This window comes from Amblyomma americanum, chromosome 6 (assembly GCF_052857255.1).
Source record: "Amblyomma americanum isolate KBUSLIRL-KWMA chromosome 6, ASM5285725v1, whole genome shotgun sequence".
NCBI lineage: Eukaryota > Metazoa > Arthropoda > Arachnida > Ixodida > Ixodidae > Amblyomma > Amblyomma americanum.
Genome location: NC_135502.1, coordinates 41,966,783 through 41,991,984, shown reverse-complemented (window position 1 = coordinate 41,991,984; position 25,202 = coordinate 41,966,783). Strand labels below are relative to the sequence as shown.

Here is a 25,202-nt window from a genome sequence, read left to right as displayed (position 1 = left end):
GCTTTAATCTTCGGTCTATTTAATGCGACCAGACCCTGTGCTAGAGAAAGAAAGGCTTCAGTACACAGGGCAGTGTCAGCATATTGTGGTCGAGTTTCTACATTTAGGTTGCACATCACAAAGTCCCTTGAACACTGCTACTATTCTTTATTTAATGCTTCCGACAGTGGCAGCTTGTGTTTGTTGAACTTGAAGTTGTCGTGGTAGGTGTTGGATATAGATCAAGATCGCCCGCATCAAGATCGCAATGCGTTCCTGAATCATATCGAATCAGTTTTTATGCACAAAACGGAAATGAACAAAAATGTAATTATCGTCTGCGATGCTAACAAAGATACTTTAGGCCCGAGCTGTAACAAATACAACGATTTAATAATTTCCTTTGAGTTTACCAATTTGATTTTTAATCCCGCACGAACTGCGAGGTATAGCTTGACATGTCTTGACTATGTGTTAAGCGATTTCGCAGCCTCGTTGGGGCGTGCAGCACAGCTGCGTCAGATAACCTCACCGTTGCTTTTCTATTATGGTTAGAAGGGAGTCTTAAGATTTCTAACAGCATGTGTGAATTCGTGAACATAATTTATAATTTAATTATAATAATTTAAGCCAACCTTAAAGACCTTGATGAAATGGATGTGAATCAGCTTTGCCGCAGCCGTGTCAATAGAATTAAGGCTGTGCTGATTGATTATAGCATTGCACAATATATATATATATATATATATATATATATATATATATATATATATATATATATATATATATATATATATATATATATATATATATATATATATATATATATATATATATATATATATATATATATATATATATATATATATATATATACTTACGATTCACTATGCCTTTGGATGACAGAAACTGTACTAAACTTGATGAAAGCACGAAATAATTTGCACACCAAAATGAAACAAAACAGAGGAAATATATATTAGAGTAATCAATACAGAATTCACAGAAGGAAAGCTGTTGCTTTTATATGTAAATGGAAAATGCTTTACTTCAGCAAGCGGATACACTCATGCTCCGGCCATTCTAGGAAAGTATAGTTTACATTAAACTCAACAATTCGGGCTGCAACGTTAAACCACATCCTTCCTGATTCGGCCTTTTCCACACATGAAGATCTCTTATCAAATCGGTTTAACGGTCACTTTTGCTCAGTGTGTTTTTCACTAAAAATAACATTCTGTTATCCCTGCATGGTTTTGTAGTCATACTGCCATAGCTGCGATTTTTGTGGCTGATGTAATTAATGAAGCACCCAGTAGTAACAATATTTTATCATGTATGCATTCCTGGATATTTAAGAAAGCATTCGACACAAAAATTTCAACATTTTATGCGGGAAAACTAGAAAGATATGGGTTCAGGGTTGTGATCACTTGATTTATTCAGGAATTATCTCTATGAGTAACGACAATGTGTTATTGACGAACACGCGTTCGCGTACCGTTTCTGCATGGCTCAATTCTTAGAGAAATACTCTTCACGCTTGACATAAACATCCTACCTGATTGCTTAAGTAATACCCGTGCATTACGTATGTTCACGGTACTTCACTAGTGGCTGCTAATAAGTCCATTCAAACCCGCACACATATGTTAAACTCAGAAATTCAACGCGTCAATAAATAGTTTTCCACAAATATACTTTCTCTGAATATAGCTAGGATGGGTATAGCCAAAAAGTATGTTATCTCTATATCGCCTTATATAAAAGAGGCCGGAATGTACCTTCCGAAATATCGATAGGAGATAATGACATAGAACAAGTCGGTACAGTTAGGTACCTGGGTGCAGCGTTACATGCTACATTGAACTAGGTTGGTCAAATGTTTAGGACAATCCCCCAAGGTGGGGTAGATTTGTAATAAGGGAGTAATTACTCATTATCATCCACCCAAGCGTAGCCATACGGCTACAAGGAAAGGCTATAGAGCTTCCTCAGAAACTTCGCAGTTAAAGAACAATTCGTTCTGGTCCAGGAACGAAAGCTTTCTTCTGAACTGCCAAGCCACCTCCCAACGCCAAGAGGACTTCACTCTGTTGATACCCAAGTGTCATAAGAGTCACCATCGTGGACGTGAAACCTTGAAATATGTCGAGCAAAAGCTTCAGCTGCTTCAAGAAGCACGTTTCCGCACGCCGACTGTTATGTCCGAAGAGGACATGACGCCGAAGCCTTTAAAGAAGTCCAGAGGTACCTGAAAAAGACGCATCTTTGTTTACTTCTGCAGTGTAGCACATAAGGGGCGCGCTGCTAAGAATTGAGAAATGTGCAGAAAAATCTCATTTCTGTTTCAGTTTTTATGTAGAAGGCACGTAAAATGCAAATGTTGCATTCATGAAAGCGAAACGAATCAAGAGAGCTTGCGAAATACCCACAGAATAACGCTTAAAATTCACTGAGGAACTGTCCACTTATACCGACAGTGTCTAAATTGAGAGCAGATGCATTCCACTGAAATTTGTGTATGACGTAGATACTGGTTCAGTAATGAGCATGAGATTTAGAAGTCAAAACAGCAAACTTCAGTCGTCTTGATGAAATAAAGTAAATTCTCATTGCCTATCTATCCCGCATGCTCCCCTTGGTTCGCTTGATTCCTACGCTCCTTGGTTTCGGTGACTGTTGGCTCCCGTCATGTATGTCATAAAGAGCACCTCTTTCCAATTCTTTGTCTGCTGAACACTTGCTGGTTGTTGTTTCAGTTTAATATACTAATTTTTGAGAAAATTTACCGACTTAATTAGGACAAAAGACATTGTTTGTCGGTGCACTACGGAATTCTGGCGGGAAAAAAACGTACCTTCGTTTTATCCGTGCGCACAAATTGTGCGTTGAGAACCGAATGCAGGACGGCCATCTTAGCAGCGTGTAGACCGAGCCTCATTCCCACGCAGTTTCTGGGACCGGCCCCAAATGGCAGGTACGTGAAAGGCTGGATGTTACTGGCGTTCTCACTCATGAACCTGGGAAAAGGGCAGGTCACCGTGCTGCTTGCAATGCTGAAATATTTGCTGCCATCTTTTCCGCAGAATTCGGTATTTTACTCCATAACGGCACTTCGCGGAAGTGTACGCTTAAACCGGTCACTCACCTCTCTGGACGGAAAACGTGAGGGTCGGGAAAGTAGTCGGGGTCATGGTGTATTGCATAGACTGGTACAGCGACCACGCAGTTCTTCGGGATTTTAATGCCAGTGTCACCGAGGACGTAATCTTGAATAGTTTCTCTCTCGAGTCTGTTGGGAAAAATTGCAGAATATATTTTAGGTGTTGGAGCATATATACGGGTTACTTTGTGCTGTAACCCAGCAATCTTTCAATATGCTAGCTGCAGTGATAAAAAAAAGCAATGCACAAGTATCTAATATTAAATTATCGAAAAATAGTGCTGACTCTGAATGCACTAAGCATGGCCAGATGATTTGAACATTGTGCCATGCGCACGAATTCGATGTGACGTTGTGAGACGCCTTTACAGCAGGCACCGATTTCCACTTCGCTGACGAACACCAACTCGCACGTTTCTCTCAAGTCACACTGGAGCCGTTTTAAAAAACCATTGCGACATAAACGAGCTTATATACTGCACCTTTATTTAAGCGCGCGTAGTCGGATTTACTATGATCGGATGAAAGTCAATTTTCACGCCGTTGCGGTTATTCCGTGGTTATTCCTCCATAGCGCTAGCGCGACATGAGATTGACCTAGTATGACTTGCGATCAACCAGAGATTGACCGCTACGTCTAGACAATCGGTAGACGCCATTGGATGGAGGCCTTCCTTTGAGGGGCATTTTCCGCTTCGTTCTTGAGTTATACTCGCGTATACACACATGACCGCTCTTATTAGCGAGGTCTTTCTTGTTTTGAATGAATAATCATTGAACAGTAAATCTACGTACAGTAACTGCGAATTTATACGAGGTGTGTTTCTCACGGCAGACTTGGTGCCATTGCTCGAATTAAGCAGTTTGGATGGAAATGGCATAACAAAAGAACAGAAATAACACACAACAGTCGCTTAAGACTCCCTTTGCTGACAAGGCTTGGCGTGGGTGCGAAGCAAGTTTTCCGAAAAACCCTTAAGACCGGATAACAGCGCTAATTTTCCATCATTCTGAGAGCTCACTTGAAATTTCAACTGGTGGCCACGTCATCACTTTCCCCTATAGGCCATGCTCATTGCTGTCTTGTGTTTAAATCAGCGCTAATGCTCAGACGTCCTGACCTTGACGCTGGCGGGAACATCCTCAGTGTCTCCGATATTACTCCGTGCAGGTATTCCAACTTTGACACGACTTCCATCGAAGGATATTCTCCCTGCACAAAGGAAATTCCAACACAGCCTAATCATACGAACACAATCTGCAATGCGCGTATTCACTACATTTTCACGGGTTGCGACAAGGAGGTTGAAATGTCGAAAGATGGTTGTTGGGCCATTTTTTCCTCTTTGTAATTTTTTAAAGGCAAAAGCCTTTATAGGCTCATGACTCGCCAGCGGGGATGTTCGCATAAAAGTGTCACACTATAGCTGTCATTCAAACTGATGACGTCATCAAAATAAAACGGAATGAAAAGCAAAAAACATTAAAAATGAATGAAAATAAAATAAAAATATACAATAAAGATAGAAAATTTACAAAGAAAAATAAAATAATAAAAATAACAGCAAAAAATTTAAAAAATAAAACGCGTACTGCCGTCGTGGAAAAAACGCGCGGTCCAGAAAGTTCCATGCTTCCGCATTACTGCACGTAAGCAGAGTTAAATGCTCTCAGAAACTTCTTATTCCTTTGCGAAATTTCGAGGATATATGAAAATTCTTAACCGGGCTGCACAGAACTACGGCTTACGGATGGCTGGCGTGTACATGCGTAAATTCGCACCGCCGACAACGCTGCAAGGACGCCGCCTTCCGGAAGAGGCCTTAAGAATGGGAAGCACTGAAAACGCAGGCTCTTTTCGTCATTTTCTTGCTCATCCTCCTCCTCGCATGACGAGACAAAGGGATCATGTGGTCCCCACCCTCACTTTCCACCCTACCCTTCTATATCTGCTCATCTAGGGAAAAGGATGACAAATAAAGCAATCGAATGGAAAGTAAGGATGACGAAAGGCAGACATTTAATGAAACAAATCTTACAGGTCGGCCTTATTAATGAAGATATGTCATGTTACTTGGCTCACGGAGAAGGAAAGCGGAAGTAAGAAAAAAACACCGAACGTTTACCATTGTTGTAATGCGTATTTCAGTGACATCTGGGTTGGTGCGACTTGCCGATGCCAGTCGAGGTGCTTACACTCGCGGCTTTATACGCACCCTTAGCTATCCATGAATTCATTACGTTACAGAACCAAATTAATACTGTTATGTTAGGTGAAGTATTTCATGTAACGCGACACAACCCTCCGTTGAATAAAGAGGACTGTCTTTGGTTGAGAAACATATGTTCCATCCAGTATCCATCCATCCATCCAGTGTTCCATCCAGTTTATGTTCCATCCAGTATCATCATCATCATCAGCCTGACTGCGCCCACCATGACCAACAATTATGGACAAAAGTATTTTTTAGCTGGAAACTGTTTATGAACGCAATTTTTTTTTATGAGATTTCACTATAACCTCAGATCCCCCTACGGCAGTAATTAAATTTTTTTTCTATTAACATTTTTTCGGTCGTCAAAAGCGTTCCCATTGTTTTGTTCAATGCGATCGATGGAAACACTTTAAAAGAAAGATTTTGCTATATATCAGAAGAATGGACCATTACTTTCTATATTTCCATAGCAGTACCTTACAATTTTCAAATTTTCAAAACTTTTGTCCGAAAATATTGGATATGTCTCAAACTAACCCTGCCCTGCGCCAGCTGCGGCCACCCTTAACCTCATCCGCCCACCTAACTTTCTAATGCACCTCCCACTGCTATCCTTCCCTTCCCATGGAATCCACTCCGTTACCCTTAAGGGCCATCGATTATCTTGTCATCGCGCTACATGCCCTGCCCAAAACCCACTTCTTCCTCTTCATTTCGACTAGGATGTCATTAACCCGCGTTTGTTCCCTCATCCACTCTGCCTTTTCAAGTTAAACTGCACAGCGAGCTATGGGAAGAAAATATTCCACTATATGATATTGTTTCCCGCTCTGTAGCCTGTTCAGACGATTTGAACCAGCGAGAACAAAAATAAAACTGATCCGCCAATACTTGAGATTTCTATACTTACGTGCTTTTGAACGCAGAGGTCTGCCTCTTCCCTGAGTTTATTTTGGGCTTCAGGGTTTAGAGCCAGCAGGTACAAGGTGAAGGCAACGAGCGATGACGTCGTTCCTTGTCCCGCTACGAGAAACATAAAGCACTGGGCCATTGCTTCATCTTCACTGAGTGCTGGTGAAAGGAAAAGGAAATATAAGAAACAAAAGTACAATCAGGGCACCGGAGATGTGAAGTAATAATAATAATTGGTTTTGGGGGAAAAGGAAATGGCGCAGTATCTGTCTCATATATCGTTGGACACCTGAACCGCGCCGTAAGGGAAGGGAAAAAGGAGGGAGTGAAAGAAGAAAGGAAGAGAGAGGTGCCGTAGTGGAGGGCTCCGGAATAATTTCGACCACCTGGGGATCTTTAACGTGCACTGACATCGCACAGCACACGGGCGCCTTAGCGTTTTTCCTCCATAAAAACGCAGCCGCCGCGGTCGGGTTCGAACCCGGGAACTCCGGATCAGTAGTCGAGCGCCCTAACCACTGAGCCACCGCGGCGGGGCAAGGAGATCTGAAGCATTTATTTTCTTTTATTTCACGTTTTGCAGTCTTCTATCAGGCGAAAGCAGGAAGATATGAAAGAAAAAACAACGCACAGACACAACTGTAACTATCCACAGCATATGATCGAGATACTATTAAAACGCAAGAATACAAGTAAAATAAGAACACGTAAGCTACAGATCTGCAGAAAGCAATAATTATTTCAAAGTACGAGTAGGGCTTGGAAGGGAGTTCCAAATTTCCATAGTGCGCAGAAGAATAAACTGCATTTGAACGTGTTCCTGCGTGGACTTAAAGGTTAAATTTTTAATTCGTGATAGCTCGTTAATGATGACTGCTTTAAAAAATTTTAATAGTTACCAAGTCACTGAAGTCGCAGAGCGGTAGTGTGTGCAAAAACTTTAAACATTATCTGCGACGCCATGAGGAAAGTTGGAGTCAGCCCCAAATAAGACAGACGAGAAGGCAAAAAAATATCTATGATGTCAGTGGAATATAAAGCCAGCAGTCTTTTTTTTTCTGAACAGATGCCAGTTTCTTCACGTCCGCAATTGTAAGAGTGTATTTCCTGGGTCTGCTGTGACATACCCTGGCAGTAGCAAAATGCGGAAAAGCACATATTTGGTATAGATCAAACAGTTGGGAACTGTGTTATGTAATTAAGCGCCAGATGGGCTGGATGACATGTAATCTAGCTACTTATGAATCGCTGTCAAGATACGACAAGCTGTAAAAGTCCACTTAAAGACCACATGCCACCTTTGTTATCTCTGTTCATTGAATTTATCTGCGAAGCTCTGACGCCTCGTAGTGCATTTTGCTGTACAAGTAAGACGCCTGATGTTCTAGACTAACTGACGTACTGATGTGTGCACGTGCCAGACCATGGTTAACGCCGCCAGTGTAACAGAGGTATTACTGCCTGCTTGTTTTGTTAATCTTGTCCTGTAAGCGAACTTAAAGCATGCCCACCTTTTGATGACACTCCCTCTGAGTTCGTGAATTTTGAGTCCACGTCAAAGATTCTTTCGTTCGATTCAGTGTTTTCTTTGGAAGTATCGCTCACATCAGTGCCTTTCTGAGAATCGATAAGAATTTGCAGAAAATCATCCTGTCTCTGTAAAAAAAGAAAATGAGTGCGGAGACGTTAGCAAAATGGGCAGAAAGGAGGGTCATTTTAGCTTTGAGGGGGTTATGGTGTCATTCTGAGGAGTTCTCATGGAGCATGCCCAAGTCATATGCGCGGAAAAGGCAGCAAGGTGTAGAACAGAGCAGCCATTTATTTTTCTTGAATGTGTCTTGTGTACGAACGCTGCACGAACCATGAGGCTGCAGCTTTACAGTCCTCTTAAGATTACGATCAGGTGAGGATGCTGAATTAAAATAGTACTCTGCAGTGCCATTCAATGCGGATGCTGTGGAAATATCACGTGCATCTCGTATGCCGTGCGTACAACGCAAACACTGACCTCTTATCATCTCACGAGACGAAGCAGCGACATTATTCAGGCAGTGCGCATTATGCACGAGTTTTAGCTAGCCCAGTACTCGTGCGAATATGGGCAATACAGACACAGGGTGTTATTAATACCCATTCTCTTATGCAGCGTGATTAGCCCCAAGTCCACTGATCGGGCGATTGATTGATTGATTGATTGACTGATTGATTCATTCATTGATTGATTGATTGATTGATTGATTGATTGATTGATTGATTGATTGATTGATTGATTGATTGATTGATTGATTGATTGAAAGTCTGGACAACCGTCTGTGATCGCTATAGACCGTTTACAGAGAGCATTTCGCACAACATATAACACCACTTGGGCGGCCGTCATTCCTGGCCTTCGGAGCAGCCGATAAAAGCACTGGTGGGCGGTGCAAGACGCTGATTCGCGGCTTGTGTACGAACGTCAGTTAGTGTTTAGCACGACTGAATAAGTACGCATGTTAATTATATTTTTCAAGCAAGGTGCAGGGAAGTGGAGGTGATGTTCCTGTGGTTGGTTGGCGGTAAAATTGACTACTCTATTTACTTACGGGGCACTTCCTGGAACAGGACACCGTTATTCTGTGAGCTGTCTTGTAAGTTAAAATTGGTGGCGGCGAGGACATAACGTATACGAGTTGCTGTACTAAAAAAGTGCCAAAAATTTCACAAACCCCCACGAGCCAGTTTATTTCAGCGCGGGCACTAGCGGAATGCGAGAACGAGCTGGTGATCTTCACTGCAGTTATATACTCAACCGTTGTATTATCGCCGCGTTGTTGTTGCAGTGTATTAAAAATACACTTTCGGCTATTAGTGCGAACATCTTCATTATGAAGTCACCCCGCGGAGAATGCAGGTCAATATGTGGTGCCTGTAAGCTTACTCGCGTCCGCCGGCACTCATCCCGTGCATCGAATAATCGATGCTTTTAGAACTGCACATATGCACGGAACAGCTGTCTCATAAAAAAAAATTGTACATTTCAGCTCATTCCAGTTGGCTACATCTGCGGGTCCTAAACTCCCGTACAGTTCTCAGTCTTACTTTCACCAGATCACACTCGAAAGCCTCTGAGCGCTTCAAATGGCCTTTGAGCAACGTGCATATTTTTCCTTTGGAAGTTGGAACGTTATTGGAAGATAATATAATATCTGGGCAATAGCAATGATCAGGCTATCCCACGCGCGTATGTATTCAGCTGCGAATCTTGTGTATAAGGCCAAACTTGAGCATTTCAATAAGTCTGCACGCACATTTTCTTCGGACAAAAACAACGAGCCCCGGAAAGCAAGATCCCAGACATTGCTGCTCTTGTAACCAGTGCAGTTTGACAACGAAATAGGTAGTCCACAAAGAGCGTTAGACGCTGAATTGGTGAAAAAAAAATGAAAAAGCGCGCAGACGACTGACCTCTTTGTCGGCACATTCGACCCTATGCGGGCAGTCAGATGATGACGACTAAATCATGCCGTTGTATGAAACATTTTGCAGCCCCAACACATAACATACAAAATCACACGAAGTTTTTCTGCCGTTCCCCAGTTCATTACCCACAGCAAGAGACGTAACAGCGCGTTGTAGCAGTGCGCCAAAGCTCCGGCGCCGTCGATGGAGGAAAGGTCACGTGACGAAATATGGAAGGGCCCATGCTCTCTCACGCTGCAAATTTTCTACAGCCTCGCGATAAAACAACGCTATCTTTCTATTAGCGTTACTGCAGGCTCGAATGCAGCTGCTGCTACACACCGTTTTCGAGTCGAGGCGGCCCTTTATGGCGCTCTGGCTCAGGCTCTTGAAATAACGAAGGGTGCCTTGATTGAAAATCTTTAGCCTCAAATACTTCGCCACTCCCGGAAGCAGAACTGCGGCAGAGAAAAACAAAAGGATCGATACTTCAGACAGGTCTCGTGGCTATTTTAATGTGTTAGTGGTAGAAGCTCCACTGGTAAGAAAAAGTGCTCGGCATACGGCTGCGTTCTGGTGTGTACACTTGGCAGGTGTCAAAATGGAGAGAGTGAAATCCTCCTCTCCACTTGTAGGGGCGACAAGAGAGAAACCGGAAGGTGGCTGCCACGGAAAGAACCCTCTCTTCCCTCCCCCCCCCCCTCCCAAAAAAAAAAATGACTGTTAAAGTGATAATGGCATATAAGAAAAACATCTGAAGAGAAGATAAGAGCAACAAAAGAAGCAATTAAAGCCAAGGAGAAGACCTACTGCTAGTGCATTGTCATCACATAATGATGGTTAAGTGTCCCCTTAGTTTTTCTACGACGCAGCTCCGCAATTTTACGCCATTAAAAAGCGGGTGACACTTCGCCCCTGGCCAGATCAAGTGTTTGTCTCTACATATGAGTACAAAGCACCGGCGACGCATAATATGAAGTGCCTAGTATGAGCTACGTGCTTAGTGGGTCACTACTCAACAGCCTACTGTGTAGTATACGTGGCAGTGCTTATGTAAAGCAGTACACTCAAGATGAGTTACATGTGAAATTGACAACTAACGCATAGCTGAAAAAGGTTAAACAAAAAGGGTTAAACATAGAAACAAACCTCGCAGTTCGCAACTTTAAAAGAGGTTGAAACCGTGTATTTGCTTTCATCTACTGAAATACATTTTCCTGTGCATGTAGAGTACATTCTGTGATAATGCAATAACTTGACACAAGAACACATTTGTACTCTGGCAACACTTCTAATCCAGGCACAAAATTACATACGTATTGTCAAATTGTTATCTGCACCTAAGATGCACTTATGCGCGCGTAACTTCCATCGCACCAGTCAACTTTGTACTATGCCCATCGTCTAAACACCCTGGTTGAGTGGCCGTTATCAAGAATTTTCGACAGCTAGTATAGCTTGCGCCGCTAAGCCTTGCGGCCAACGCCACTTTTTTTTTTTTATTGCGACAGTGTCCCTGCTAGCATGCCACTTCAATGAGACAGGCCGCGTTTTCTGGTATAACTAATCGCACAGGTAACGGACTGGGTTTTTCGATAGGATTTAGGTTCGACGTGATTTCCCGCGCATATCAAAGGGAGCGGCGTCTCGATGCTTTTCGGCTAACGTTTGTTCTAAAACCATCTAAAATTTTAAGCAATGAGCGCAGATGGAAACGAAAACCAGTTGCTTTTTACCAGCGGCTTCAAATAGAAGTGACAGGGCTTCTGAAGCCCTAAATCGGGTACAACGTTTAGGCGTCCTTGTGCTGGCCTGTGAAAATGTTACCTCCGACTATGTAAGCCAAGTAGCCGACGCTGTCGAGAGTAAGACATCTTTTGTGATGACATAGGCAGCAGGCCTGAGACGAGGGCGTCAGAAAGCGTTCATGAAGGATGGTTGCACCTACTGACACTTCACTTATTCGCCTTGGGGGAGCGTTAGAAGCGCAAATGTTTTTAGAATTAAATTACTAAGCAGTAGGCACGGTTCCCGGCATGTTATTATTGCTTGCAAATAATAAATAAACTAGCCTTGCAAGCCGTCTGCACTCGTCTATGCAAATGCCTACGACGCTAAGATAGCGAAGGAGCACTAAAATCTCGCGCAAAAACGAAGTGAAGTCGAACCTCGTTATAACGAAACGATTTATAAAGAAATAATGGATATAACGAATGAATAATGATTGCCCTTGGAAGCTCTGTCAACACGGGCTATAACGAAGCTACGGTTATAACGAAGAAATCATATTGTTCTAGCGCGCCGAACACAATGGACAGAAAGGAGGACAGCACAGAAGCAGTATGGTACGTTTTTTTTTTTTTTACAGCAACAGCTACATGAAGGGCTTTATCCGGTCAGAGCTGAGCGCTCTTAAGCTCATTTCTTCACAGTACGGAAAGGTAAAAACTTTCAGAGTGCCTCTTCTATGTGAAATTTCTTGCAAACCAAAAATCAATTTCTCTAATGCATTAAAAATAATGATGCAGAGGCCAAAAAATAAATGAGAGGAAGCGAAGTGAAATGATGGGAAAAAAATACGGTTGCAGTATTCACCTTACTACAGGTGAAATTAGGGGAAATAAAATAACCGAACGCAAGTAGACCTGAACAACGAAGCACTCGCTTAGTACAGTCGAGGACACTTACAGTAAATGATAAGTCCAAGTGAGAAGTCCTTGCCGAACGCTTTCTTGGCATAAGTGACAAAATCGTTGCTCTCGTCAGAGTGGGAATCGATGCGTGTTCCGAAGGCACAGCGTGCAATCAAATCCAGTGAAAAGTTTCCGAAGAACCTGCAGTTACGAGAAAGCATTGGTCATCACCAGCATTAATTGAACACTTCAGGCACACACACCGCCTCATTTGGTGCAGTGAGTCGAAACCGATGAAACCAGTTCATGTGAAACAAGTGGCGTCATCGCAATGTACTGTGTAGTTAGAAGAACGAGTACGTCAGACAGACAACTACCTATTTTAGACCGCGAGATTTGAAACTGACAAGAAAATTTAGTTCAATTTGCAAAATCGAACCGACAAGGCACCGTGTCAAAGGAAACTTCTCTGCATGGCTTCGGCTCAAAGTCAATAGAGTAGAGTGAATATGCGACCAGGATGTGTAGTAAATCTGTTGTACTTACATAAAGTTCCATGTTTTCTCAGGCTCAAAAATGGTTTGCATGAAGTATGTAGGCTGCATTTTAAAATGAATTCAAGTAGAACCCATAATTCCACTCAGTAAAGGCTTAAACAAAGTGAGGACAATAAAAATGAATCATCCCGTCACTATAAGGGGACACTAACGCGTGCCAGTAGCAGAAATAGACTCGTCAAATCACGTGCACACAAGCGCGGTTAAACGGGAATGTTCTGCGCCGCTGAACTAGAGCGAACAATCTGGGGGCTTTTCTAATTTGGTGGCTTGAAGAACAAGGCAGGTAGAGCGAGAGTGAACCCGTACAACAAAAGAAAGCTCACATTAAGCAACGCCACTTTTAGCTAGGCATTTATTTTCAGCGAATCTGTACAATGCAGTTGAGACTTTTCGAGCTTCTGACGTGTTAGTTATGATTTATTATCATGTAGCGCGAAGCCTACTCCAGGTTTATATAGAAGCAGACACGTATCCATAGGGGAGTCCGAAAGGGTCGCCACCACCTTCCCCCGCCTGAATCATAGCTCAGGGCCCTCCCCTCCCCCCGCCCCTTTTCACTCCTTTTTTTTTCTTGGCGGTGTTCTTATCCACCATGCTTTTTAACAACCCCCCCACCCCCACTCCCCCCTCGAGCGAGAAATGGCAAAATTTATTCAGCCACAGAGGTGAGACTAATCGTGTTTTATTAAATCTGAAATCTAATAATTCCTATGGCTATTACTAACTGACAGCTACAAAGCTCTAATTGCAACCAGAAACCTATCTGCAATAGTTGAAAAGTTAACTATTATAGTTACTTAATCACATTACTAGTTAGCATGGATCACCTGTTTTCTGATATCTGCCAACACCGGCATTAATGTGTGCCACAGAAAGCGTCGCTTTATCTCGAAAAACCTATCTTTTAAAAATTAGTAGTGGGCTTCCCGGAAACATTTGGTATATCTCGTTCTGCCAAAAGGTTGCATCGAAACTTTATTGACGCTCAAGTCATTAACGTTTATAGGTATGTCGACGAAATTTTAGTCATTTTAAAGTTACCGTCTAATGAAAGTGCCGACTCGGTCGTCAGTGACAATTCACTCATTTTTAATATCACTTCTACTTACTGCACTTGCACTTACAGAGCGCCGGAGGATGACGGCATTAGCTTTTTAGATTCATTCAGCGGGTTTTCTAACGATGGCCACATGTGTTGGAAATGCGCTTCTAGTTCTGAGATAGGCTTGTTGCCTTGTACGTCTTCCCATTCGAAACTAGTGAAAAGGGGCATAGCCAACCTCTGTCTTGGTAATGCCTTTCGAGAAGTCCTGCAACACTATAAAGTGGACGGAATAACAGGCTTCCACATCTACATACTGTCCTAATTCGACGTCACGCTCTTGTTCCGCTGCCTTCTGAAGATGTTCCACCGTAGTTTTGGTGCAAGCTTCAATCTGGTCCTCCATCTGCAAAAAAGGTGGCACCAGGACAAAGGATGAGAATATTGCTTCTGTTGGTCTCTTCATTTCTTTGGTATTGTTAGCTTTCTCTGTCCGTTAAACGGTGGAAAATTATTACCAGTACCGTAAGACTACATTGTAATCACACAAGCACGTAACCCATCGCAAGCGGGAAAGCACATTTTGTACCCATATTCAGGACTCGACAATTTTGCATTATCGAAAGTTGATGGATACGTCAAAGGCTTATAAAGAAAAATAAGTTAGTAAACGTACGAAGTTAAGGGCAGAGGTGCGCGAACACGCAGCACGTTGGTTCCAGAGTTTGCTGCTCATGTGTTCACGCATGTGCCCGCCAAAGAGTACATTCAGTTCGACCCCTGCTGAAATGACAACCGGCTGAGGGCTTCTACTCCTGAGCTACAAAACTCCGGCGTGGCCCAATCCGAGGCCAAACACATTTAGACGCTCCAGTTGCCGCTTGTGTTCCAAAATTTTTGGCGCAGACGACAGGATACAAGGTGTATTTGCTGAAACTATTGTGCTCAGATCGCTTCATATCAAGCCTGTTCCTCCAGCGCGTTCAGCAACATTATTTTGTGCTTCAGTGGAACAAATGCCGTTAAAGACAACTCCATCAAAATTACCGTTATTAGTAAAAATTGATCCTATGGCTCCTTCTGGTTACGTTGGCATTTTTCCACTGCCAAAAGGCGCATTTATCGCCCAAAAATTCGAATTTAAAAAATTTTCCAAACTCGTGACGTCCTTGCGGTTTCCTGTCGCTTTGAAGTGAACGACGGTATAACGTAGTGGGATTCGATGGGATCAGTGGGATCCGCGCCCAGAAATGGGTTTCTACGCATGCATTTTAGTTGTGATATCGGCCGCTGATGAAAACGCCTGTTTTCTGTTGTTTTGTTGTTTTTTTAGGGGGGGGGGGGCGGGAGGGGGTCTTTTGTAGCTTATAAAAACTCCGTTTGCGGTTAGACTGGTCCCCTTGTAATTAGAACGCGGTAGCATATGACTAGAAGCTATCATTTATTTGTCCTGTGTGTTCGTTTAAAAGAGGCCCTGAAAGAGATTTTTTAATCAAAGCCCCATAATATGTTTAGTAGTATGAAGGAGTACCAATGGCCCGTAATGCAAGAGTATTTCGAAGACTATCCGCATTAGCGCAATTACTCACGGTCGAATGTTGTTTTTAAGCGCCTTCTTGGTTTCCATCTCTCATAGTATTGACAAGGTTGAAAATGCTTGTCATACCTATGCACAGCGTTGGGGATACGCGCCTGCACCGGCGCTGCAAGTACTCGTGACGCTTCAGCCAATCATCTTGCTTTGTATGAGCTTTTCTCCAGCTCGCCTAAACCAACTGCCGGTTTAAGCGCGTGCATTTCGGCAGTTCCTCCGTCCGTTTTATGCGCTCCTCTGCTATCCATAGCACCTGCTGCTCGTGATGCTAAAATATTCCGGTCAGCAGCTGCCATGTACCGACTGTGACGTGTAAGAAGCAAGGAAGAATGCCACAATTTTCAACCCAAGATATTACGTTTTCTCTTGCACGTTAAGCAGCTATTTTTGGCTCAGATGTCCATCAGCAAATGATCGGACGAGTGTGCAACTGTGTTCAGTTACCATGCTCAAGAATTGTCGGCTGACCCTTTCTAGACCCTGACCGCAGCCACGCGGCTGCAAATAAAGTCGCCGAACACAAGACTTTAAGACTTGTCGTCTAAAAGTGTTCCTGAGCGCCTTAAAAAATGAATACGTTCCAAAAACAACGCAAAACGATAAAAGGGGGCCACGGCCATCGCACGAGTAGTCAATGAAATACACGTTCTTCTCACATATACTTCGCTCCAGCGACCTAATCTAAAGTCGAATTTTGGGCCTTCGCCATCAAAAAAAGAAATAGATAGGAAACTCGCTCTGAGAAATGGTTAAACCATCTTGAAAGTCCTCAGGAACTGCAGTTGCGAATGATAAAGACTACTTACCAATTCCTTCAATTCTCAATTTACGCTAATCGCATTAAATTGAGGTGTCATGCCAAAGGTCACGTGATTAGCCCTAGCGAATTTGTTTGGCGATCCAAATTATCTGCCGAAAAACGTATAAAGTTCACCTTACGAAGTTTCACTGATGTAAACGCTGGCGAAAAACAGCCTCGAATTGTCTTCCATCTAGGGTACGCCACCACGCTGAGCATATTGTCGACCAGCGGCTCGAAGAAATCCCCCGACTGGGAGAGAAAACAAACATCTTAGTGCTACGGCACATGAAAAGAAAGTTACAATTTGTTAGAGACGCTAAAATTGTACAGCACAAGGAAAAGAGAGCAAAACCTGGCTAAATATGGCAGATTTTGCAAATTACTACAAAAACATGCATGGCTAAAGCACAGCTCGAACAATATATATATATATATATATATATATATATATATATATATATATATATATATATATATATATATATATATATATATATATAAGTCAAGGTGTAACGCAAATACAGCGTACTTAAAGCAATTGTGAGCACTCTACTGCTAAAGAGCCACGTTGTTTGGCGGCCTACGGAGGTTGCAGGTGGCTGCAGTATAAAAGGCAACTTATCCTGGCAATGGAGCGGAAGCTACGGCGCCGAAACACGCCCTTTCTTCCTACGCAGCGTAATATAGCCCCTCCTCCACTTTAGTTATCAATTTTCTCCCAAAATATCATATATTGTCAATATTTGTTATTGAAGGCACATTTATAACACAACTTCCAAATTTCCGCGCTGAAAGTGAAGGGAAAAAGTTTTCTTGACTACAACAAATTTGATAGGCACGTCTAGCTACAAGAAGCTTCAATAGATGGCGCCAGTTGCGGCAACGGAATGAGCCTACTGCAGGGAAAGCAACGTGTCATGCGTCCAGACGCACTGTCATCTGGCCGAACTACTATTTACCGGTATGGCACAGCTAGTGGCGCTCCTGCCCTTTAGGCTTTCCTTCATTGCCAGGTGAAGGTGCCGTAGAGTATAGTTGCAGCACTAACCCCATAATCCCATAATCACACTAATGCACTTCTTTTCTGGCTTGGTTTTGTTTTGTGAATTGGCGAAGTGAGGAGCATGCCGGCATCCTCAAAACCATTTATTCAGGCCGGCAATATCTATATACTGCTTCATTTTATACCCCTCTCTTACGCACTCCCAACAGATCCTCTTCAGACGCCTCCAGACCCGTTCTCTGTCATCCCCTCAGCTGTTATCCCACTATTGTGGCACATCCCCTGCATGCCCCCTATGCGGTGACCCTCACGCCACACTCTCCCACATCCTTCTCGGCTGCCCTGCTGACCCTCCCCCGCAGGGACAGCACCCCACCTCGAGCTGGGAGGACTGGGAGGTCCTGCTTACGTCTGCAGAACCGACATCGCAGCCTGCTGCGGTGGCTCGGGCTGCCGACGTCATGTCCCGACATGACCTTCTTGATGCAGTGTGGGACCGCGCAGTGGCCCAGTGACCAAGCAGGGTTTAAACCTCACTTGCAGAAATAAAGTTTTTCTGTCTGTCCGTTCATTTCATAAACGATATCCGGAGAGTTTCCCAAAGTAAGCGACATTTGACAATAGTGGATTTTGAGGAGGGAGCTTCAAGCGTAAGCAGGCACATTACCACTATACTTACTCGTCTGTTTGGCAGGATAAGAAAGTCCTTTACCAATACTTGCTTCACCAGTTCAGGTTCTGCGACAAACAGTGACGGCTTTCCGCTCTCAAACATGCTGCGACAAAACAATTAATGCACGCGTTATGTGTTACTGATAACATCTCCACATAAGACATGTACGTCGACATCGCAGTTTATGCACCCAATTCATTAACCGTGAGTCCGTAAAGAAGCAGGAAAAAAAAAGTTTCATTTTAAACACTTCTCCAACCACACGCTCAGACAAGAATTGTGGCGTACCCTAGACAAGGGATCCGCGCTTGGCTTGGTTGGCAAAGACATTCGGCTGGTGGTGGCATGATGCAGTAGATTAGGTCTTGTGTAGTGACAATTCGCTGAGTTTTTCTCGGTGCCGGCGAACTGTTGCTACGAGGGATGGCTTAATCGATCGATCGCTTTTGCGGGGTACGCTTATGTGCATGGCATGTTTCGCGTGAAGAAGTAAGCGCTTTGCTTTAGCGTCCTTCCGTACGAATCGTGCTGGAATCATGGCTGATCGAGCGCTCAAATGTCCGGAGGGCATGTGATCTCGAGAAGCACGCTAAGAACTTCTTATTAGATAATTAGTTTGTTCGAGCGCAGTATTTCGTGTTTAGGAAGCTAGCTTTTGTATGAAACGGCTCACAAGAGCAGACCAGTAGCATGGTCGCTCTAGTACAGCCCCAACACGGAATTCCAAAATACCCCGTTCCGGCGCTGTCTTGGCCGAGTAGAAAAGCTGTTTTTCTTACATCGCTTAACTGCACCCTTGTATACTCTGGATGTATATTATTCGATGTGGGGAAAAACATGTTTTACCCCGCTGTTTTGCTCTATTGATGCGCGTCGCAGTCGCTGTTCAGCGCTACGCTTACCCGGGATGGTATGTTCTAGCAATACTATCATACGTTTGTCAGACAGAAAGTGAGCTTGAGGAAACAAACTAGAAATGTCCCTACTTCAGATAGCAAATCTGCTTTCTTGCAGTTAAGACTCCAGTCGCCCATCTATATAAGGCACGGGTGCGTCGTACGTTAATGTCTTCGTTTACCACACTTCGTATGGGTTCGACAGTCGCTTACTGATGGGCCTTTACAAAGCAGCGCTAGTGTCGAAGTCACAAGCCCTTCAGTCCTAAATCTGTGTAAGGTAAGTACTGCCCTCGTCCTCACGTTTCGGGACCTTTTCGACTTTAGGAGTGCCGTAGGAGAACCAATCTACGGCTGATAAGCACACTCCTGGCAAAGACGGTACATGAAAATACTTCCGAAGCGCACGTTCTCCAGACACTTGTTTCCAGCTGCAAATCGCTTGTAGGTCCGAGAAGTGGCGAGCGCCGCAGCACTTTGACCTTATCTAAGTATCGCTCATGACAATCTTAGGCAAAAAAATACTCATCGTCGGACAACCTCGCGATGCTCCGCTCAGCAGAGAGACTGGACGGGAAAATACGTTTTTGCAAACCAAGCTGCTGTTCTTTTGGCGCGCCCTCTTGCCCATTTGCCCCCCTGACATGACATTGTTCGCAAAAAAAACGAACGCTGTAAACAGACTGTAGAGTGAATGCGGTCCCCGATATACCGTCATCTTTCTCATCAGTTGTGTTTATTCGCCAGCCCTAAGGCGACGGAAAGTGATGTAGTCCTCTCTCGATTTTATTTTTAATTTTGTGTGTGCAATGTTTGTGGAATCTTTCGTCTGTGGAAGCGGCCCTTTGGCTACAAAGGATTACATGTACAAATATTGTTTGCCTGTGTTCGTATCGATAAACTTTCTTTCTACTCGCAAACATAACGGTGTCGCTCTCCTGTGAACAGCTTCAGTTCACAAAAAAAAAAATGCCACAAAGCCTGTGAACAGCTGCAAAGAGGCTTTCATCAGTAAACAGCAGTTTTTATAGCATACTGAACACAAGGAACTTGAACTTTAGAGACATGAAAAGCCTGGTGCACTTGTATCCAACTCACCCGTAAATCCTTCCGTACTTTTCGTAACGTTCTTGGTCTAGCTCATGAAAGGGCTGCGTAAAAAAACAAAAACTGTTGAAAACTCTGCTGGTTTTTTTTTTTGTAAGAAAGATAGTTAGAGGGTTCGAATTACTTATTGTTCACCACTGCGCGGCTGCTTATGATCCCGGACGCCTCCTGCCATAACCAAATAATATACCCTCCTTTCTTAGCAGTTCGATTCTCAGCCATAATCCAGCGCCCTATACTTTACCACTGCGCACCACCACAGCTGAAAGCACTAGCTGCACCCAGAGTTCATCGCACCGGCGCCACTATGACAGTGACAACGACGCCGATCTTGCTCTTTGGATAGTGGCTGCGCGCAAGGGTGCTGTAGTGCTTTTTATGTCTGTCCTAATTCGCCAATCAATATTATATTTATTTAAAGAAACTTTCTCCACCTATGGCAGTGCTCACAACAAAGAAGAGCCTGCGCATGCGTTATCAGCAACATCACCTGCCGCGCACTCATGTTAACACAATCATGCGCGGTAAAGAGAAGCAGGAAGCGTACAACGAAAGCATTAATTATTTCTTCCTTGTTTTATTTGTTTGTTTAAGGAGTAAATGAGCCTAAAGGTCTTCCAGAAGCGCGTGGTGTGTTCTGTGGGCTCCGTAATATACGGTATGGTGTGCGAGGCTTAACGTCCCGGAGCTGCGCATGAGCTATGAGAGATGAGGGTAATTTTTAATGCGCACTCACACTGCGCACTCCAAACAGAAAGGAGTAAAAAAAGGAGTAAGCTGTCCTCTATAGCGCATTCCCTTTTGCAAAATAGAGTGCACTGGAGGACACCTTACTCCCCTTTTTACTCTCATATTGACGTACTCGTGTTTATAGTGCGGGAACGTTGTTGCGTTCCGCTTCCATCAAAATGCGCCAGCCGCAGCTGGGATTATATATCCCGCATAGTCGGGCTCAGGGCTTTAGTAATAAAAGGCAGAATAATACTGCAGAAAACACGTTCAATGCAGTGATGAACTGCACAAGTAATTTAGTATAATATTTCAGCATTCATCTTGAAACAAACCTGATTTACAAAAGTTCACAAAACACTAGATTTTTTTTCCTACCTTTCGCATGATCTTGAGCATCGGACCAAAGAGGAGGGCGTAGCCTTCGTGGGGAACATTTTGTTTCTTCCAGTGATTTCTGTGTCGAGACACACGACTGAGGAATGAAGGGAACAAAAGCACGTCAAAGGAACAGCCACATCAACTGAACGCACACACAAAAATGCACCGCTTAGATACATCGGCTCCTTGTTAGTGTGGGCACAGAATAACGCCGCGGCATCCATTTACTCAAGCCACCCTCGACGTGGTTCCCTCTAATAGTTACTACGTGCAAATGAATTGCATTAACCGCAGCCCTCGCTGCGACATTATTTTCTAATCCTTCGGACTACACGTAGTTGCAATGCGCATATACGCGACCGATAAACCGCTTCTTCAGAGGGACGTCTCTCTCAACAAACACCGACAGCACGTGATGGCTATATATATATATATATATATATATATATATATATATATATATATATATATATATATATCAATTTTTTTTGTCCGTTTTAGGCTTCCTCGCACTGTGGTCAGCAGTCATGGCTCGTGGAGGCTACCAGGGCGCCGTTTCGAATATGTGCGCTGGCCGTTTGGAGTTTTATAGCTCCCTATGCCACCGACGAACGATTTACGCATGCATGGCATGAAAGGTGCATTTGTACTGATTGTTCTTTGTGCATCCTGCAAGTGCTGCGAGTCCAAACTACAAGTCTTCTTTTTCCCTCGCTTCTGGGTAATGTCGCAGATGTTTGATGTGAATCTAAACACTGTGGTCGTTTAATTAGTCTTTGCGATACTCATCCTTAGCTTGTTTGCATTTTTCTTTTTTTTATATATCGTGCATCTAGCGAATACTATGCCAGAATATTTTCGCTTAGTGACAGCGTCAGTGAGTAACGACAGAACGCCAGAGCCGCCTGCGACAGCGGATCAAGGCCATTGTCGTAAACGGCCGTCGGAGAGAGGGCAGCGCAATTGGTTCCAAGGTCACAGATGGAGTACGGTGCGTGGACGAAAACGGGGTGACCCCGCAGCCCTACACGCTGTGGAATAGCAACAGCAGAAGGGCTAGGAGCCACAGAGTGGGCTGAACGAAAAAGCCACGTTGTGATACCAGCACTGCTCCGATTTTAAAAAAAAAAAAGCATAATCGTTCAAATTTCAATCCATGGCAAACGGTACAGCCGGAATTTGCTTGTAAACCCCAGGTAGCGGGGAAAAGCATTAGTCTGGCGTCCTTGCAGTGCCGCAGTACGAGGGGTGCTCAATAACTTTTTGCGTCCAAGGCTGTAGTTTTTTTCATTCTATCACTGAAAGATGTTGCTTTCAAATTAGAGTTTGGAATCCCGTATCATCCTGTATAATCGTTCCTGCTCAGTGCTACAGGCGGCCGTTGTGTTCTCTTCAAGCGACTTAAAGCCTTTGCTCTGGTTCAAGCCTGACATCGGGGGCATTTTCGTTGAGAAAAGTTGTTCGTACAATAAAATGTGGTTGCAACAGTTAGAAGTACCTAAATGAAAATTGGAACCTGTCAGTTCCGTTCTTGGCAACCACGAGGTTCACCGGACGTTATTCACCATATTAGTGTCAATCTCTCTAATTACAACTCACTTAATTCGATACTTCGGTTTATTCGAACGGTTAATTTCGGCGCATCATAATCTTTAGATGCTCTTTTAATTCTGACTGCGCGAAATCAGAGCACACGATTTGTATCCCTCTATTTAGAATTAGCAAGGTTCCACTTTATACGCCTACTTTATTCGCAGTCCACATTCATGGAAACGAGGACATTTGTTTTGAAATCTGATCTTAAAGTGCCGTGTTTAAGATGTTTTGATTCACTTCGCACTTGCTGCGTATGGAAATAGAGGATTTTAAATGCCGTTTGGAGACACGGCTACAGAAAATTTGTCCAATATTCGGCAAAAGAATCGCGGGTGCGGCTGCTTTAAAAAGGCAGCAGCATTTTTGAAAGTTTAGTGACGCGAGAAGCTCTTCCTCGGCTTCTTTGTGGGCCTGTGCTTCCATCTAGTGAGTATGATCAAGGTATAATTTTTCCCCTTCGGGAGGGAAAGAGCTGGGAGCCGACGCGAGCTCTTTCTAAGGTTCCGGCTAAAAAAAGAGAAAAATAAAGCAGATTCACATGCATTCCAGCTACCATGAAATGACTTTAAGCAAGTAATGACATCTGAATCAGTGAAACCAGCACACAAAAGCACACGATGCAGAGAAGGGACTGCACTTTCCATTAGTGCTTTGGAATTTTCATTTCCTCCATATTGAACATTCCTCAGCGCGCAACCGAAAGTTCAAAACGCAGCAGAAGGTATGTCAGTCATATCTGGTATCAGAATTACCATACGCTAATTAAACGTTTAAAAAAGGAAAAAAATTGGAGACACAACTTGCACACTGGGTTTCAGAAGTATAATCTGTTTCTTTCCGACTTTGGGATCTTGTTTATTTTTTACTACGGGCTTAGTGAGCATATAACCTACGGGAGGTACTACGGAAAGAATTTCACGCTGCCCTACAGATGCGACCTAGAATTAGAATTCTATGCTTTTCTCCTTGAGAGACGGATGCTGTTTACTTGTTCAGTGTCAAGCCATGAGAAAATTTTATTTATTTTTCTGTTTGACAAAAAATATTCTTGTTCTTCTTGGAATTGTTTACCAGACAACACTGTCTGCGTAAAGTGAAAGCTGACCGCTGCGGCATGCGGAAGAGCGGCTTTTGCAGTGGTCACTGCAGTGCTCCAGATGAGGCATAGGCATGTGGAAACGTTTATCTAGTAAAGCGGCCGCAACGCTTTGCACAAAAAACGATTTCAAATTATTCTTTACATTCATATTTCACAAACTGCGCAGGAAATTTGGACTCTCTCCCTACGAATGTTGCCTAAAATAATACAGAAAAATTGTCATTACATCCTAAATTATTTGGCTGAAAAAAAAAGAGGAAAAAATTGCATTGTACTCACAGGTAGAGGAAGAAGATCGCGGTAAATACCAAGATAACCCAATCCGGAATCCCGAACACCACCGCCATGTCACTTAAAGCTTCGGCGTAGTTCTTCGCTGTGTACGCACCCTGTCTGTACGCCTGTGTCAGATTACTTGGGCAGGAACTCCGTTCTGCGCCAGCTCCGCCCACACCGACCTGCGTGATTCATCCAAGCAGGAAATGTTTCTTTTGTCGCTGCTGTTTTCGCAACCATGCGCGTCCACGTGCGATGCGAGATGCTGCGGAAACCTGCCGCCATCTCTTGGCAAGTTTTCGATCTGCAGCCACTTATACCGAACCGAGTCCAGAGCACTAATAATCAACTAACCGTTCAACTTTGCCCCTCAGGGCTCCCGCCACCCTCGCCAACAAAAACCGATTAATGAATGAACGATTGTTTTCCGTTCTCGTCTGACGTCCACTGGTCCTCGGTTTTGTCACCGTGCTTTTGTCCTCCTCGAGGAAACGTGGCGCCCTCTTCCAGTGCGTACAAAAAACACAAGAGGGCGCGCAAAGGCGTCTTCTTCCAGTGGGTACGAAAAACACAAGAGGGCGCGCAAATTTAAGAAGATGATGCAACCACTGCAAGCGCATGACACTTCAGGCCTTCAGGGGCCTAACATGGCAGTGCAGTTTCCCCCCTTTCTTTTTAAGGAGGGGGGGGGGGGGGGAGGTTGGAGGACAGTTTCACTCTGTTTATGTCTCTGCTGGATTCCTAGCACAGGCAAGCCGGTAAGAATCGGACGACGCAATATACCCGGCATGCTATGCGTAAGCCTTCTACCTTCGTTTAGAATACAAACTACCGTTGACCCGTTTTCATTTGTAACGTCAAAAGAAAATCGTCCAGTGCAGGCATTTTATTTCCAATGACGCATATCATTACATGCTGACAAACCATAAGCAGTAAAGGATAGTGAGCGAAAGGAGACGTAGGTTAAGGCGAGCATCTGTCAACAGCGCCTCAAGAGCCTCAAGCGTTTAAACATAGCACGGTCAACCAGCAAAATTGAGGAAGAAATCGCACTCCTAAGGTTCCCTTACTATAAAGCGACATTATTCAACGAAAAGTGC

At 43.8% G+C, this 25,202-nt stretch overlaps 1 protein-coding gene across 1 annotated transcript; it reads right to left on the bottom strand.

The window, feature by feature from the left end:
* Positions 1–1,395: 1,395 nt before the first annotated feature.
* On the bottom strand, positions 1,396–24,307 carry LOC144136687 (cytochrome P450 3A8-like). The gene is made up of 14 exons (XM_077669217.1): positions 24,106–24,307; positions 21,129–21,225; positions 20,013–20,065; positions 18,025–18,121; positions 16,475–16,591; positions 14,264–14,352; positions 12,400–12,545; positions 10,054–10,169; positions 7,785–7,929; positions 6,272–6,432; positions 4,267–4,358; positions 3,131–3,274; positions 2,840–3,002; positions 1,396–2,233 (listed from the first exon to the last, which is right to left on the bottom strand). Exons 1-14 carry the CDS (start codon positions 24,171–24,173, stop codon positions 2,153–2,155), a joined length of 1,569 nt encoding a protein of 522 aa, XP_077525343.1. The 5' UTR covers positions 24,174–24,307; the 3' UTR covers positions 1,396–2,152.
* Between the last annotated feature and the right edge of the window lie 895 nt (positions 24,308–25,202).